This window comes from Fusarium graminearum, chromosome 1 (genome assembly GCF_000240135.3).
Source record: "Fusarium graminearum PH-1 chromosome 1, whole genome shotgun sequence".
NCBI classification, from domain to species: domain Eukaryota; kingdom Fungi; phylum Ascomycota; class Sordariomycetes; order Hypocreales; family Nectriaceae; genus Fusarium; species Fusarium graminearum.
Genome location: NC_026474.1, coordinates 1,857,911 through 1,872,397, shown reverse-complemented (window position 1 = coordinate 1,872,397; position 14,487 = coordinate 1,857,911). Strand labels below are relative to the sequence as shown.

Genomic DNA, 14,487 nt, shown 5'->3' with positions numbered 1-14,487 from the left:
TTGTGGGCAACCCCGTTGGACTTTACCGGCCCATCGGTGACTCTCACTCGCTTCATACTCTTTTGCCTTGTTTGATAAGATCGGATACCTTCGGGGGAAGCACGAGAGCAGTGCGGTCGTTTCTGCGGAAGAAATCGACCAACGACACTGCCGTCTTTTCCGGCAAGTCTTCATGAATGAAGTGGCCAGCCTCAGGAAACACCTGTAGGGCATATTTTCCTGTCATTGTGATCAGCGTGAAGTACCAACAGGATCACGTCCAAACGTACCTTGCATTTGTCCAATGGTCAACTCAGTGTCCAGTCTATCCGTTCCGGCGAGCAAAAGCATCTTTCCTCCTCTTGCCTCCAAGAACTTTTTGCTCAGTCCTACGAACCAGTCCTCCCAGTAAGGTTGCGTTGCACCCAGGTTGGTCCGCCATCTCCACGGCCGCGTTGGGTCGTCGTTCTCGTTGAAGACGAGCAACGCAGGAACAGACGTGCGAGCAGATATGGAATTGCGTATTGTCCGTGATCGAATATGCCATTCGATACCTGCTTGTAGCGTCGCAAAGCCCAAAGGTCTCGTAGACAAGTAGGTGTGCATGCTCTGCAGTGCATCAATAGCAGAGCCTTCGACAACATCCAGCACTGCATAGCCCAGAACTGATGTGCCCAATTTCCCGGACTTGGCCAGATCCGTTACGACTGCTCCACCTAGGGAGTGTCCCACGAGCACTATCGGGGGCATCTCTGGCCATGACATCTCAGTCTTTGTGAGCTGGACGACATTGTACAGATCTGATGAGAGCGTATCCAATCTCATGTCAAACGCTTTGTCCTCAGGGGCATATGTCGAACCATGTCCCCTACAGTCCAAGGCGAGGATACCCGCCGTCGAAATGCGCTTTCTTATCTGAGAAGCCACAACAGCAAATGACAGTCCAGATGAGCCAGCTCCATGATGCATCACGAACAGTGGCCCCTTGCCCACGGGTGATGTCAAGTAAGCATGGTAAATGACTTCCGGATCTTGCTCTGACTTCAACGATACCTCGCGCTCAAAGTAAGTCGTCCAGGGAATCTGCTCCAGGGTCCTGCCACGGGCGACTCTATAGCCTGTCAGTCCCGTGATGTTTTACTCGATATCAAACTTGATTGTCAACTACCCTTGAGGTCGAGCGAACAGCTTTTGGTTGGGCGAGGGGATGATGGTTCCAGTTGATGAGACGGACGAGGCTGACGAAGCGGAGGAGGAGTCATCGTCGACAGGCTCTGGCAGCTCAGGGAGTACATCCTGACCCTGCTCCTCTTGGGGCTCATCGAAGGGATCGTTAGAGGCGCCGAACTTGGCTTTAGCCCATGTTCGCTGCAGGTCGCTCATGTTAGGTAGGTAGGTACTGTAGCTACGGCTGTGCAGGTGCAGATGACGTATGTTCCATTCGCACTGCCAATGCAAAGCAAAATACAAAACAAAAAATGGCGGTGGCTTTCTTGATGCTGACGCTCGTTGTGCTATGCTGTGCTAGAGGAAGCCCAAGTTCCAGTGATGCGGCTTGTTGATAGGTATCAAGCAGTAGCAATGTCCTTCTTTTGCGTGCAACTTGTGACGGTAGGTTAGGTTAGTCGTGCGATACAACGTCAGCCTCTATTACCAAGGATCCAACCAACTCTGTTTGTGGTTATAATTACTGGGGCACAGTGCATCTAGCTGTGGATAGCATCAACACTGTATATCATTGGGGGGTTGTATGGTTGCTTACAGTGTATCTTTCGTTCTTTCTGTGTCTCTTGCCTTTTTTTCACTTACACAGATCAATAATCCTCCGTATCTGTATGGGATTGCTTAACAATAGGCCAACGATTGCTCGTTTGAGTACAAACGGGTTCCTGCTTGGCTGTGATGAGTCTGTTTGCAGGTTGCATTACTAGTCTGAGAGGCAGTTGTCACCAATAAGCTCAGTTTTATACTAACCTAGCTTCACCCTAATGGTTCTGTATACATCATCTCAACTTGCAATGCTCTACTTCTAAGTTAATGTTCAACTTAAGACCAACGATCGACCTGTCAGCCATTTATTTACAATAACACACCTCCGATACAAGTAAGTAGTCGATATTAACATTTTACTTATGTATGCATTTCCATCCAGCGACTATGGACAAGTTGCTTTTAGCCAGCCGGTTAAGTTTCTGGCCACACCACCATCTGATAGGACAACCAAGTTCTTTCCAAGCACTATCCGCAAATCCTAAGCTTAGCTAACTTTGAGATTCATCATACATCTTCTATTCAATTGAACGGGCCGATTGAATTCAAATTGTGTAGTGTCGTGGTGATCAGCTAGTTAAACTACACAACTGGAAAGTTTCCCCAATACCGGGATTCCCACTATCCCATCGTGTTAGAGTTGAGGGAACGGAAGTTGCACACCCTATTTCGGGGTCCCCAGTGCCTGTTTTAGTTATGCTTTTACCATGCCATTCAAAATTCAATGGCCTGGAATTTAGAGGAGATTGACTAGATGCAACAGAGACATCAGCAGGACTGATGAGCTGAATATCACAGTCAATGATACTTGTTGATGTGCGATTCCCGGTTACCCTAGACGAACAGAGGCTAAGAGTCTTGTGTAACACTGGATGGAATGGGTTTTGTAACAAGTACTCAATACGATCTAACATTGTGTTTTAGTTCTAAGACTCGGCCGAGCCATTGGTAATGCCCTGTTAAAGCCAGAAAAAGCAAATTCGTACAACACCTAACTAAGTTAGATGCAGCACTCGCCGTTTGCCCCTAATCCATCATCTGCGACCTAACCCAATTCCACCCAAAGTGCAGAGGCGTGTTTCCTGGCGCGTTGCTTTGCTCTGATCGAGGCTGCTAGCGGCTCAAGAATTCCTCGTTCCTGCATCCCCTGACCGATTTTATGGTGCTGGAAAGTAGAAAACTTAATCTCATATCCGTCACCTTAAAAGCAACGAGGAATGGATATTAAGCTAACTAACGCAGCGAGGTGGCACGGTTGCACGTCACGCTGTAATCACCGCATTAGTGATCGGCGCCTCCGGCACACCTCATTGGCTGTGCCGCGACACAACCTGGCATCAGATATCATGGCAGTGCAGTGTTATTAGGTGGTTATAGGAGAAAAAGAGACGCAGGCCTTAGGATTTAAAAAATAACATGTCTATATTCAAGATCCAGGTTGCAACAAAGTCTATGACAACTACATATGCGCCAGAATTGATGCAGTTCCGGTGATGCTGGCAGAGTAGACGAGCTGCAATGGTACACCTCGACCCCCTCCCAACAAAGGTAGCCCCAGAGCAACAACTTGAGTAGTTTCACCTGCGTAATAGTAACTACTTGCTTGTTTGATAAGCCGGAGTGTTATGACCGAAATATGAGATGATACAGATACTGCCACCAACAAAGCTGTATGAGGGGGTCGTCGTACATGGAGGAATAGGAGAACAGAAAGTAACTGGACCAGCGTCAAGTGACCTCGTAATCTGTCCCCAGAATCAAATAACAATTCAAACTTGATCCCACCACAAACCGCAGGTCTCAATACTTAGGGTCTGTGCATATATAAAGTGAAGCGGCCAATTTTCTTTTTTTATGTTTTAGGGTCTCGACCTTGGCTACTGACTGACTCAACTGAGGACACGGATCAACAGATCCCGTTGCTCTACACGTGTAAAAAGAAACAACTAACTCGGACCTCCTTATAGCTGCATGGGATGCAGGTCACAAGTTTTGGTTCCTGTCTCCAGTCATTGGGACTAGAATGGCCGAGCTGTCGGGAGTTTTTACTAAAGGTTTCAAGGCTGGGGGTTTAGTTAGTCAAGACTTGAAAAATTTCCTAGGTAGTGGATCCGGCTTTAATGTCATGATTGAAGATCACGCTGTGAAGGACGCCAATCATCTATGTTTCTCTTGCATGGTGTTCCCAGAAAGTTGGCATGCCTAATTGGCGGACAAGGGACTAAAGTGCCTCCAATGGCTTCCCATGTCATGTTATCTGGACCTATCTCCTTGACGACAAAGAATGGCGACCTTGAGCCGCCTGGTCCAGTGGAATTCTAGCCATCGCAACTTGAGGGCGAGCTTCAGCTTTGTGCAACTCGAGACCTTTCATCCCTGGAGTAAACGTTGTGCAAAACATGTCTGTCAGGACGGGGCATGGAAAATTACAGTCCAATGACCGTTGCAGCTTTCAATCAATTTCGATGCAAGGGCCTTGGTCCCGACACGTAGGGACTCGCAACCTAGTCTCATTTTGACAATGGATTCCTCTCCATCAGTTCACGATCAGTCGAACGATAACTGCGCAAGGCTCAGAAGGTGACGTATTGCGAGATAGAATTAAAAAAACACAGAGCCATGGCCTTTCATAGCATTGTTTCAGGTGGTGCGATATCCCCCGGAACCAGTGTGAGATGCGGGTACATAGTATCTGGTCTGCATCTCGCATCGCTTGTAGACCGACACATTGACGTTATTTTTTGACTTCACAGGTTTTTGGAAGTTGGTTCCAAGACACCCGAGCTTGGCATCCGATGCAACAAGCCCCGGTTAGAGATCTTGTTTTAATATCTCTCGAGTTTGGCAGTTGGTCGTGTTATGAAAGACAGTTGAGATGCGTCGTGTGCCTAGGGATCGGGGAACGATTCAAACGGCGCAAGCCTCCCCCGCCAGATCTGGTGCTAAGCTAGAACCCGTAAAATCGAGCAACAATGGTATGACGACGAGATTTGTTCTCAATTGAACATACTTACCTCTAATTGAAAGTTTGGCACCTCTTTGTTGCGGAATATTAAACTCTTATTGCCGGGTGGCTGTACGGCCGCTGGCCAATGGTACCTGACCGGCGACTCTCTCCAAGAGACCAGACTGGTTGAAATATTTGGCAAGGGGTGAGTGAGGCATTCTGATGCCTTTCAGGTATTTGATTCAGTTGACAGCGGTTTCGACATATGTAGTCTGAGCACAGATGTTTTATCGCAACGCCACATGCTGGGGAGTTGGGGGCAAGAATAATGACTCTGAAGTATTATTGAAGGAGGCAAAGAGGGTGCATTTTTGTAAGGGAAAATAGTTGTCGCTTTCAATTGCTTCATTGAGCCTGTCACAAAATATTTGATATCGACGAAAATCTGTCTTAGTACCTACTAACTTATTGGTGAGCCGGCACTTGACGAGAATGGTGGAGCAAAAGCAGCTGAAGTGGAGAAGCTAAAGAGAGATAGCGCAGGCAAGACGGGCTTTTAAAGGAGATCAGTGCGTACCCGAATAGGAAGTTCAGTGCACGTCAGGGCACGTGCACCTGCGGGAGCATAGATTCCCGTCAATCAGTGGGTGGGCAAGGCAGTCCCTGCCAAGAAAAGTAAGCTGACTGATGCTGCCGAGTATTAACCATTTTGCTGCCATTGGGTGGCTCCTGCTCAAGACATTTTAGCAGGCTTCTCCTGCTGTCTTTGTTTTACTCGCAGTGCCTGTCTTATGCCTTGATTGAGGGTCTGATAACCGTGACCAATTTTATCCCCTAACATCTACTTCATCTGAGTCAACGATATCCCCCTCTAGGTAGGCAGTTCGCAGAGTCCAATATAGTCGCTCTTAGCCCCATATCTACTGCCACTAATTGCACAAGCAGCTATCACAGGCTTCGCCCAGACCAGTCCCATCTTAGCGCCGGGAGTATCCCCAGATCGACTCGGAGTACGGATGTCTACCGAGAAAATCTGAACTCTCTAGCCATCCCGTGCAGTTCCCATAATTCAGCAGCAATCGATATTTCTTTCTCATTCTTCAAAACAGGCTATCGTTTTCTCTGAGGACACCTCGGGCACCCCGGTCTTCTTTTACAGGTAGTCAGCATAGCACAGCGCATAATGGATGGAAGAAAAGAGATAGGATCTGCTTGCTTCTCACCCAAGATATCGCTAGCATGGAGCTTACCAGAAATCCATTTGGGCACCACTTAAAAAGCTAGGTAACATCGGCGAATATCACATTCTGCATGTCTCTGGCTGCAGACAGTACATCCAGTAACTACCTACCTTCTCAAGCCAATTGCCGCATTTGTGCGGGTTCACTTCGAGACTTTGATATCTTGACAGGCAGGCTATGTTACCTTACCTGCCTGCCGGGGATCCTGCGCAAGGGTTCTGCAATCTTGTGCCATTATTTCGGGGCTCTTTTTACTAGGTTGGAAACCAAGGTACTCAATTCTGCTTTTGACGTGGTCCACAACTTTGAAGAGATCTGCAATATCGATAGGTTCAGTACCCTGGCAAGCGACATTTGCCAAGCGAATTCGCTTCATGATAATCTCTTGCCTCTCTGTGAAGCTGTCAGAACAGATACGGAGGTATTATCGACGCACAGACATACAACCCCGAGCCCAAATCCAATCAAGGAACACTACTCAGCAAATATATGTCGCCAAATTGAGAACTGACCTTCCTCGCCCACAACGTCCAGTGAGTGGTTTGCGTTCTGGCTGAACCTTGTTTTTCGACCCCGTTACCGCATTGGGTTGATCTTGCGGATATCAATCACTTTGCTTACCCACAACTTGGTCGATGCCAGCTTCAGCTGGGATGTCATGTATGTACCTGTGCCACTAATTTCAGGCTCTATACGCAGTTGGGGTGGACAGATCTCAGAACCCTCGCAAGATATGACTCAATTCTCTTGATTTCACAAAAGGTTAGAAATGCGACAAGAAAGAAAAAAACTTGTTGGTAGCAGATATTTAACAGTACTGGGACCAGCTTGTTTCTCTCACGGGTGATGCCCAAGCAGCCGAGTATGTAAAGCCACTTGGTCGTTTTTAGCACTACCTGAACGTTGCTTTTTTTTCTTCCTTTTCCCAAATTGGGTCGGCGGGTTCTAGGATCCAGCATCCGGTGTCGAAATACTAGTACGTGCACATATCAACAAGTGGAGAGAAGGGGCAACAGTACCTGAGCTGAGACGTAATATACTGTATTTGTAACGCCCCAATTCGACATCGCTATGGCACGAACCGGACCAGAGGGCCACTTCAGGGACCATGGACTATGGACCAACTCTCTGGTGACAATGCCCTGTCTCAAGATGTACAGTTGGGATGGGGCATTCTATTTGTTTGCTGGGGGTTTGACCTCAGGCCCTGTTATCAAAAGTACCCCTAACCATTTGGGATCTTGGCTGGACAAGCATGACTTCTGATGCTCTTTATTCCCTCCCCAACCGCCCACTGAATCAAACCTTGTGCATTTCCGCACTGTCAATAGTTCACACCAATATCTAAAGCCAGGCCTTGACATGTGCTGGGACTGATGCAGGAGGGGGAGCATCACTCACGTCAACACTGATGTCCATGCTCATATATGTACATACATAGACGACCTCCTGGCAAGGCGTCGGGGCCCCCGGCTTCGATGCCCTGGTGCCCCGGTCCCGGCATTCGTATACATACAAGGGTCATAGCCTCGTACAGTAAGCCTCACAGGCAAGAACAATTGAATTGCTGGCAAGGTTCCTCCGCAACCGCCATCACTGAACGCATCTCAGTGGAGGTTGGGACCACTGCATTCTGGGACTCAAGACACGGCCTCCTAAACTCCAAAAAAGAACGACGGGCTTGACATTCTCCATGAACCTACTGAATCCATACTGTTTTCTCCTAACGAGACCAATACTTCGGGCGTCCGCGTTTATGCTACTACTGTACTTCTTGGAAAGTATCGAGAGATCTACACTACTGTACTGTGTCCCCCCGCGCGCCTGTTGAAGAACCACCCGAAAAGCAAATGTGGTTTGCTCTCTTAATCACCCCTGTTAACTTCCAGGATCTTAACCTTTGGCTTTGATCGTGGATACCCTGTTGGCACTTGTGCTGGCCCATCACCGCCCACGGTCTTGGAGCAGGAATGTCTTGGCCGCTTGTCATCAACAGACTAATGGTGCTCTTACAGTATGTACTTCTGCAGGAGTGCTAGCCACTGCCACCTAGCATAGACCAGAGAAGGAAAGAAGGACAGTGAGTTGGAAAGGAGTGCCGGACATCATCGATCACCAACCTGTCGATAACCGCTCAGGTTGCCCATGTTGCACCCAACTGGCTTTAAGCCAATATAACATCCCGGTGGCGCTCTAACTACTCAATTGTCACCATCCATCTATTATCCACCATTTTAGTCGTCGGTACTCACCAGTTGTAGATCCACAAGGGCATATGCTAAGCTGTAAGCTAAACCACCTAGGTCGGTTCACCCTCCGACTTGATCTGTATCCTTCACACCCCCAGACGCCCCCCCTTTCCTGGCTCATCGTTTAGTTGCCGCTAGATACATTATCTTTAAGAGCGTAGACCCTTGTCCGCGTCAACCCTAGAAGTCGATCGTCTTGGGACCAGAAGCCAGTCAAAAACATACCATGGACCACATTTTGAGCTGGACATAACCCTGATCTTGTCATCGCTGCCACTCGGGAGCACCATTTTCCTCCCCATCGTGTGCCTTGGTCCCTATAATAGGGTGATAGGCGATCCAAACTCTTTCTTTGATCTTTGAGAAACTCTTCGATAGATGTCTGCTTTCATTTTGTGAATTTTACGGTTGCATTAAACGGCTTACGGACTTTCGACCTGGATATACTCTACAGCATCGTCCTCTTTCAACCAGTTGTCGTTGTCTCAAACTTTGAAAAGGTTGAGATTATCTAGGCAAAGCCATCATCAGTATCAACATCGACAACATTACGTCCATGGCTGTCGCTATATCACCATCCGACTGTTCGAATCCGTACCCGTTCGGTGTTGCTAATTCTTGGGAGACCTTGTCCTCTGGGCCGCTTTCCATGGTTGGCGTTATGTCTTACCATTATCCACCACTACACTCTGATGACAATGAGATGGGCATGCCGCCGCCTCCGAGCTTTATACCCTCATACACAATTCCTTCACAGCAACTTTCATCTTTGCCGACGGTTGATCAGCAAGCTCCTCCCCTACTGAGCCAACAACATGGCATGGATATGAAGGGGGTACACTCAGCACCCAACGGTATTTCTTTACTTGCTACAGAGGCCGATGAGCAACAGCAACAAAGTGGAAGCTTGGGAGAAAAGAAAAGGAACAAATTGGGCTACCACCGTACGTCGGTCGCTTGTGGTTAGTTGAAAATCCGCCGTCGCTGAGTATATGCATCTTAACATTTTTCAAGGTCACTGCCGGCGTCGGAAGATCAGATGCATCGCTTCGCCTAATGATACACAAGGAAGATGTATCAACTGCATTCGATTGAAAAAGGAATGTAGTTTCTTTCCTGTGGACCAGGCCTCCGTTGATGATTCACGGGGTAGGCAGGGGTCCAGGGCATCGACAGGGGCAAAGGGGAACTCAACAACATCATCCCCAGCAACTTCAACCAGCAAGCCGGTGGAACAGCCGAAGAAGGCCAAAACATCCTTCATTCCACCAGCGAAAAGGCCGGTCCCTATTACTGTCCCAACGGCTGGAGACGCCACTGGAACTGTAGGGTTTCAACCTCAGACTATCGGTTTGTCACTTGCCTCCAGTCTATTTAGAAGTCATATTAACAGCTATTTGCAGCTACCGTGCCATCTCCAATAAGCAAGACTCCCGTTGAAACTCCAAACCAGGCATCAGCCAGCTGGATGATCACGGCGCCTGATCAGAGCCCAAGTACATCGTCAGAAATAAGTGCGCCTTGGCAAACCTATGCCTCGGGGTCGCCAATGAGCGCGCAATTTTCGCCATTTACATCTGTAGCACAATCTCCGTCTGGCTGGCCGCCAGGGACCTCGGAATCCATACCTCAAGGAAATGTCGATACGGCTTGGGGTCACTTCGCACCACCGACACGGTCCATGTCGTACGGGGGAGAGCCTTTGAACAATAACCACCCTTCACAATACTCTTTGATGGCTCCAGATCGACAATTCGAGCGAAGACCGTCTGCCTTGTCCGATGCATACACCACTTCTATGAATGGTGTCATTCCTGGGTTTGATGGCTCGAACGTGAGCACACCAATACACTTCCCCTCTGGGGCAGTACCTCCCACGAACTACGCACCGTGGGACCAAACAAACGCATACACCGATTACACATATATGAAGGGCAATGAAGCCTATGGCCACGATTGGTCGCAGGCGAATAGGGGGCAGGATCAAGGGCTCCAGCTCGCCAATGATGGGCAGCAAGTCATGAATAACGCGCCACCCATGAACTTATATCAATCACAATAAAAACGCCATGGACGACGGCAGATAGATTGGGTGCATGGTTGGAAACGAAGCGAATGTTGTTGTTTTGTTTTTAGCATTTCAATGCGGAGGTTATATGCACTGAGTAATATTAATCATATACAATGATCACTGGCCTAGATTGGCCATTGCATCTAACAGGGTTCCTTCGTGGATGTGATTTGGTCGTTTTGCTTCTGATAGAGTATCAAATGCCTTTGACCTCATCCACGGATCGGATCCTCAATAGTGGTGCACAACCTCAAGGTTTAAGATGTGTGTTAAGGGGGAGCGAGCAAAATAGCCAGCCAGTGTCTAGGACGTTGGACTACAGACCAGTCCCGAGTAATATAACAAGACGAGTCTGCTCGGCCAAAAGCGCTGACTTAATAATAACATGGTTTGACTACATTATGTAAAGATCGTGTCTCCTTCAAATTCATATACAAAACTTAAAGACGTGCAACTGGGTTATGTGTGTGTGCTGGCGAGTTATCCTTCTAAAAATAAAAATAAAGCAACTGGGTTATATTAGGTGCAGAGTACGAGTGGTGACGGAAACAGATATGACCTGGAATTTCAGCCGAGGTTAATAGTGGTTATCATTCAAGAGCTTGTTCAAGAAACTACTGTTGTGTCCCATATATATCGCAACGAGAGCCATTGTGATTGCGACCATGGAAGTCGCTGCATATCAGAAATAACTTGAAAAAGTAGCAGCACACCGACATCAAGATACCAGACGCCATGTCAAGACCATCAACGTGATATACGCACTCAGACTCAGCATGGTTAGCAACAACACACTGTTCCCGCTCGTCCTAAACTTTCTTTTCAAAGAACCGTCGGCAGTCTCTGACGTGAAGAACTGGTTCTGACCCTCGTACCGACGGTAGACGGCAACTAGCATAACGGCAACTCCATACACAGCGAACAACGCGCCTATGGCGTAGAACTCTTCGGTGAAGACCTTGAGGATAATGAGGGCGAAGGAGAATTGACCAAGAGCCGTGCGAACATATGCGCCTTCAAAGGTACGCTGAGCGGCTCTGATCTCAACAAGTCTATGTTTGTCAGTGATCTGTAGATATTACTGGCTCTCTGATATTGCGTTTGGGCTGGGGTTACTCGACGCGGGAATGTCGGCTGTTGGTGAGCCACTCCGTCCCACTTACTCTTGTGTTGTCAACACAACGGATCGCGCTCTATGGAGGCGCAAGTGGAATCTCTCGTCCGGATGAGGCTATATCCAAAAGCTTGCTCAGCATACTAGATGGCTCTTGGATGTTAAGCTACGTTTTGGCTACAAACCTGGAACATGGCGGTCAAGTTGTGGCGCCCTGGCGCTGAGACAAATACGTGTTTGGAGGGAATGAAAGACGCAAGTCTATGTGTCTTTGAAGCAAGAGACGATGGTGGTTTATTCTCCCCGACCGCTTGTAGTCGACGATAGAACGGGCTCTGAAGTGAGGATGAAAGGAATATGAGTCTTGATTCAGTCTAGTGGCAGAAGGTGTCATGGGTGCTACTTGCCAATCCATGTCACGCTTAGATATGGGTAGTAGGCGAGTATGGGCACTTGACCTCTTGACTTTACTGTAGGGTACCTCGGTCGATACCTAAGGTAGGTATGTGATAAATTTTGATCAGCTGATGTGTCTGATATATTGATATTATTCATGTTGGTATTTCTTCTGATGTTTCGTGTGTGCCTAAGGCTAGCAAGTATTTATGGCCTCGAAGTTTGGGAAGGACCAATGGCGGTTGATACTCACGTGCTCCATCTCTGAATCTCAAACCTAGAGGCTGACTTCAAGATAAATAATTCCTGATCTGGAAGAAAGAAAAGAAAAGAAACATCAACTAGCGACAATCATTGAACAACATTAATAATAAGCTGAAACCTGCATCGTTCGATAATATTAAATGCATAGCCACAGCTTCAATCCAACTCGTATCTTTCAGATAAGACCAAACAAGCTTTTGACCCTTTGCCCTTCAATCAGAGACATGCACAGCCTCAATCTTGGATCGGCCATAAAGTTCGTCTTGGATGAGCTGTCAAGCTTAGACTAGATCGGATCAGCTCATCACGATTTCGATTTCGTCCTCCACAAGTCGCGCAATGGTTGCCCAATAAAGAACGCATTACAACATATCACAGGACAGCACCTGGAAAACTGGAGAATGTGTGCTACAGAGTGCAGAAAGATGTATACGTACTGTATGTACATGTTCAGTACCACACATGCCCTCCAACGTCATATTCGGATCATGCTATCGCCAGCGATATTGAATTTGGACTCTTTTTCAGCTCTGATGTAGCCATTGTTACTAAGATTCCATTTCTATCTGCTACCACACCAAAACCGTAACGAAATTCAAGTTGCGACCGCCCAAGCGAGTACATTACACAGAGGAGCTAAAAGTACCTGGACCTAGGTACTAAACACGACGAACTCCTCTCGTAATACAGTTTGATCTAGCAGTACAAAATCACAGTGAGGGTATCCGACTTGGATATAATTACCTGCACCAAAAAAAGAAATCTACCGATGTCATTATCAATAATGGCCCCCAACACAGTTGCATAATAAAGGATGGGGTTGCGATCGACGACAGTTGCCAGGTCCTGTCGTGTTGATGCATGCACAGTAGCCGGGGAGGCTGTGCATGTCGCAACTCCAGTCTCAGCCTCAAGACAAAGTGGAAAAAGGCTAGGAAACTTGGACATAGCTATCTTCGTTTCTAACTGGAGAGTACATCTCAATGTTTCAATCAAATGGTTGAGAAACTAGACTAATGGTCATTGTTGAGACGATACTGTCTTTTGTTCGAATGTGCCTTGTGCCTTGCTACCTGAGACCAGTCTCAGATCGGCAGTGACATCAGATCAGAACAGAAAACCCTACAAGGCTGATCAAGTATCGCCTAGTGCGACATTACAGTCACTGACTGTCTGCAAAAAGCGACTGACGCGCCATCTCGAGGTCGAGGGAACATCGGTAGTGTTGCAACGCTTACTATGTACACGCACAGGACACACTAGAAGCTCCAAGTCGGAAATAGGAAAATGCCTAAGTGGTCAAATGATGGAGGAGCTGGAACAAGGGTCCAAGCTGCGTGGGGCTTGGTGAAATGCGCCTCGGTACCAGAGCCCCCATCGAGAACGCCTCGTAGACGAATACCAGCGTCTTCGGCTGAATTATTGGTGTTTGAATCGAGTACCGCAATATCTGGCAGTGCAGTCTTCATAGATGTCAAACAACCTTTTGCCCAGCGGCCCGTCCTAACCATTCCTGACCCTGCAGCAAGGCGGTCCTCCGCCCTTCAACAGGTGTATCACACAAGCGCCTGGACTGGGATGGGATTGGAGATTTGGAAACAGGCTGTACCATTATGTAGGTATGTACAGTACTGTACTGTATGTCACGCCTGCGCCTGCGACTGCAATGCCCCTCGTCTTGTTCTCGACCCTACCAACTACCGCACGATCTTACCGCCTTCATCTGGATTTCTCTTAAGCAAAACGCCGGCTCTCACTGATCTAGTCAAGCCTCATTTCTGTTTGGTTCTGCCACAGGCATCTTCCCCAGTCTGCCTTTCAGTCTGCCTCTGCCCTGCCGTTCAATTTTTTCTTCTGCGTCTGCACTTCTTCCAGATTGTCTCCAGCAGGCCGCCAATGCCCATTGTATCTGTTTATCTTCATTTCAAACGCGAACCCCTTCCATGAGCCATATCGCGATCGACAACTTACAGTGACAACCCCACCTCGAAACCACTCTAACAAGCAAACGTTGCTCTGCTGCTTGAGACTTGATCTGTGCTGTTCACAACATCGACCCTATTGGAATCTGCCTGCGCTGATATCATATCTCGTGCCATCTAACATCTACCTATCTATCTGTGGGTTCTGAAGCTCTTGTTTGCTGAGTTGATACCCTGGACTAATCAAGCACATGGGATAGGCACGGTAGCAGTACCTTTTTAGCAGGGGCCTCTAAGCGCTCTTTGATCCGCTTTCGCGCGCAACGCCGCGTTCCAACTTCATTCAGCCCTCTTCCCCTCCTCTTTCTTCCCTTCTCAACTCTTTGATCAAGAGATACTACACTGCAGTCCTGTCGCTTGTTGTTGTAATACCTTCTGGCGATCTCTTCTGTATGCCCCCATTTATGAGCCGCAACAAACCGTTGGATTTCAACGGCATTTATTTCTGCAGCTCTGATTAGTTTCCAGGCACCG

General features: G+C 47.9%; 5 protein-coding genes across 5 annotated transcripts; 2 read left to right on the top strand and 3 right to left on the bottom strand.

Annotated features, from left to right (window-relative positions):
- Window positions 1-52: 52 nt before the first annotated feature.
- Window positions 53-1,362, bottom strand: FGSG_00587 (phosphatase methylesterase 1; the record flags this gene model as incomplete). Its single annotated transcript, XM_011317972.1, has 3 exons — window positions 53-219; window positions 270-1,090; window positions 1,148-1,362. The coding sequence occupies 3 exons, from the start codon at window positions 1,360-1,362 to the stop codon at window positions 53-55; spliced, it is 1,203 nt and encodes a 400-aa protein (XP_011316274.1).
- A 956-nt stretch (window positions 1,363-2,318) lies between these two features.
- On the bottom strand, window positions 2,319-2,850 carry FGSG_11789 (uncharacterized protein; the record flags this gene model as incomplete). Its single annotated transcript, XM_011317971.1, has 1 exon — window positions 2,319-2,850. Exon 1 carries the CDS (start codon window positions 2,661-2,663, stop codon window positions 2,319-2,321), a length of 345 nt encoding a protein of 114 aa, XP_011316273.1. The 5' UTR covers window positions 2,664-2,850.
- A 3,157-nt stretch (window positions 2,851-6,007) lies between these two features.
- Window positions 6,008-6,448, top strand: FGSG_11788 (uncharacterized protein; the record flags this gene model as incomplete). The annotated part of the gene is made up of 1 exon (XM_011317970.1): window positions 6,008-6,448. One exon carries the CDS (start codon window positions 6,008-6,010, stop codon window positions 6,446-6,448), a length of 441 nt encoding a protein of 146 aa, XP_011316272.1.
- A 2,294-nt stretch (window positions 6,449-8,742) lies between these two features.
- FGSG_00586 (uncharacterized protein) lies at window positions 8,743-10,374 on the top strand (the record flags this gene model as incomplete). The annotated part of the gene is made up of 3 exons (XM_011317969.1): window positions 8,743-9,130; window positions 9,201-9,536; window positions 9,590-10,374. The coding sequence occupies 3 exons, from the start codon at window positions 8,743-8,745 to the stop codon at window positions 10,246-10,248; spliced, it is 1,383 nt and encodes a 460-aa protein (XP_011316271.1). The 3' UTR covers window positions 10,249-10,374.
- A 489-nt stretch (window positions 10,375-10,863) lies between these two features.
- On the bottom strand, window positions 10,864-11,565 carry FGSG_00585 (uncharacterized protein; the record flags this gene model as incomplete). The annotated part of the gene is made up of 4 exons (XM_011317968.1): window positions 10,864-10,949; window positions 11,053-11,309; window positions 11,421-11,488; window positions 11,557-11,565. 4 exons carry the CDS (start codon window positions 11,563-11,565, stop codon window positions 10,864-10,866), a joined length of 420 nt encoding a protein of 139 aa, XP_011316270.1.
- Window positions 11,566-14,487: the final 2,922 nt, after the last annotated feature.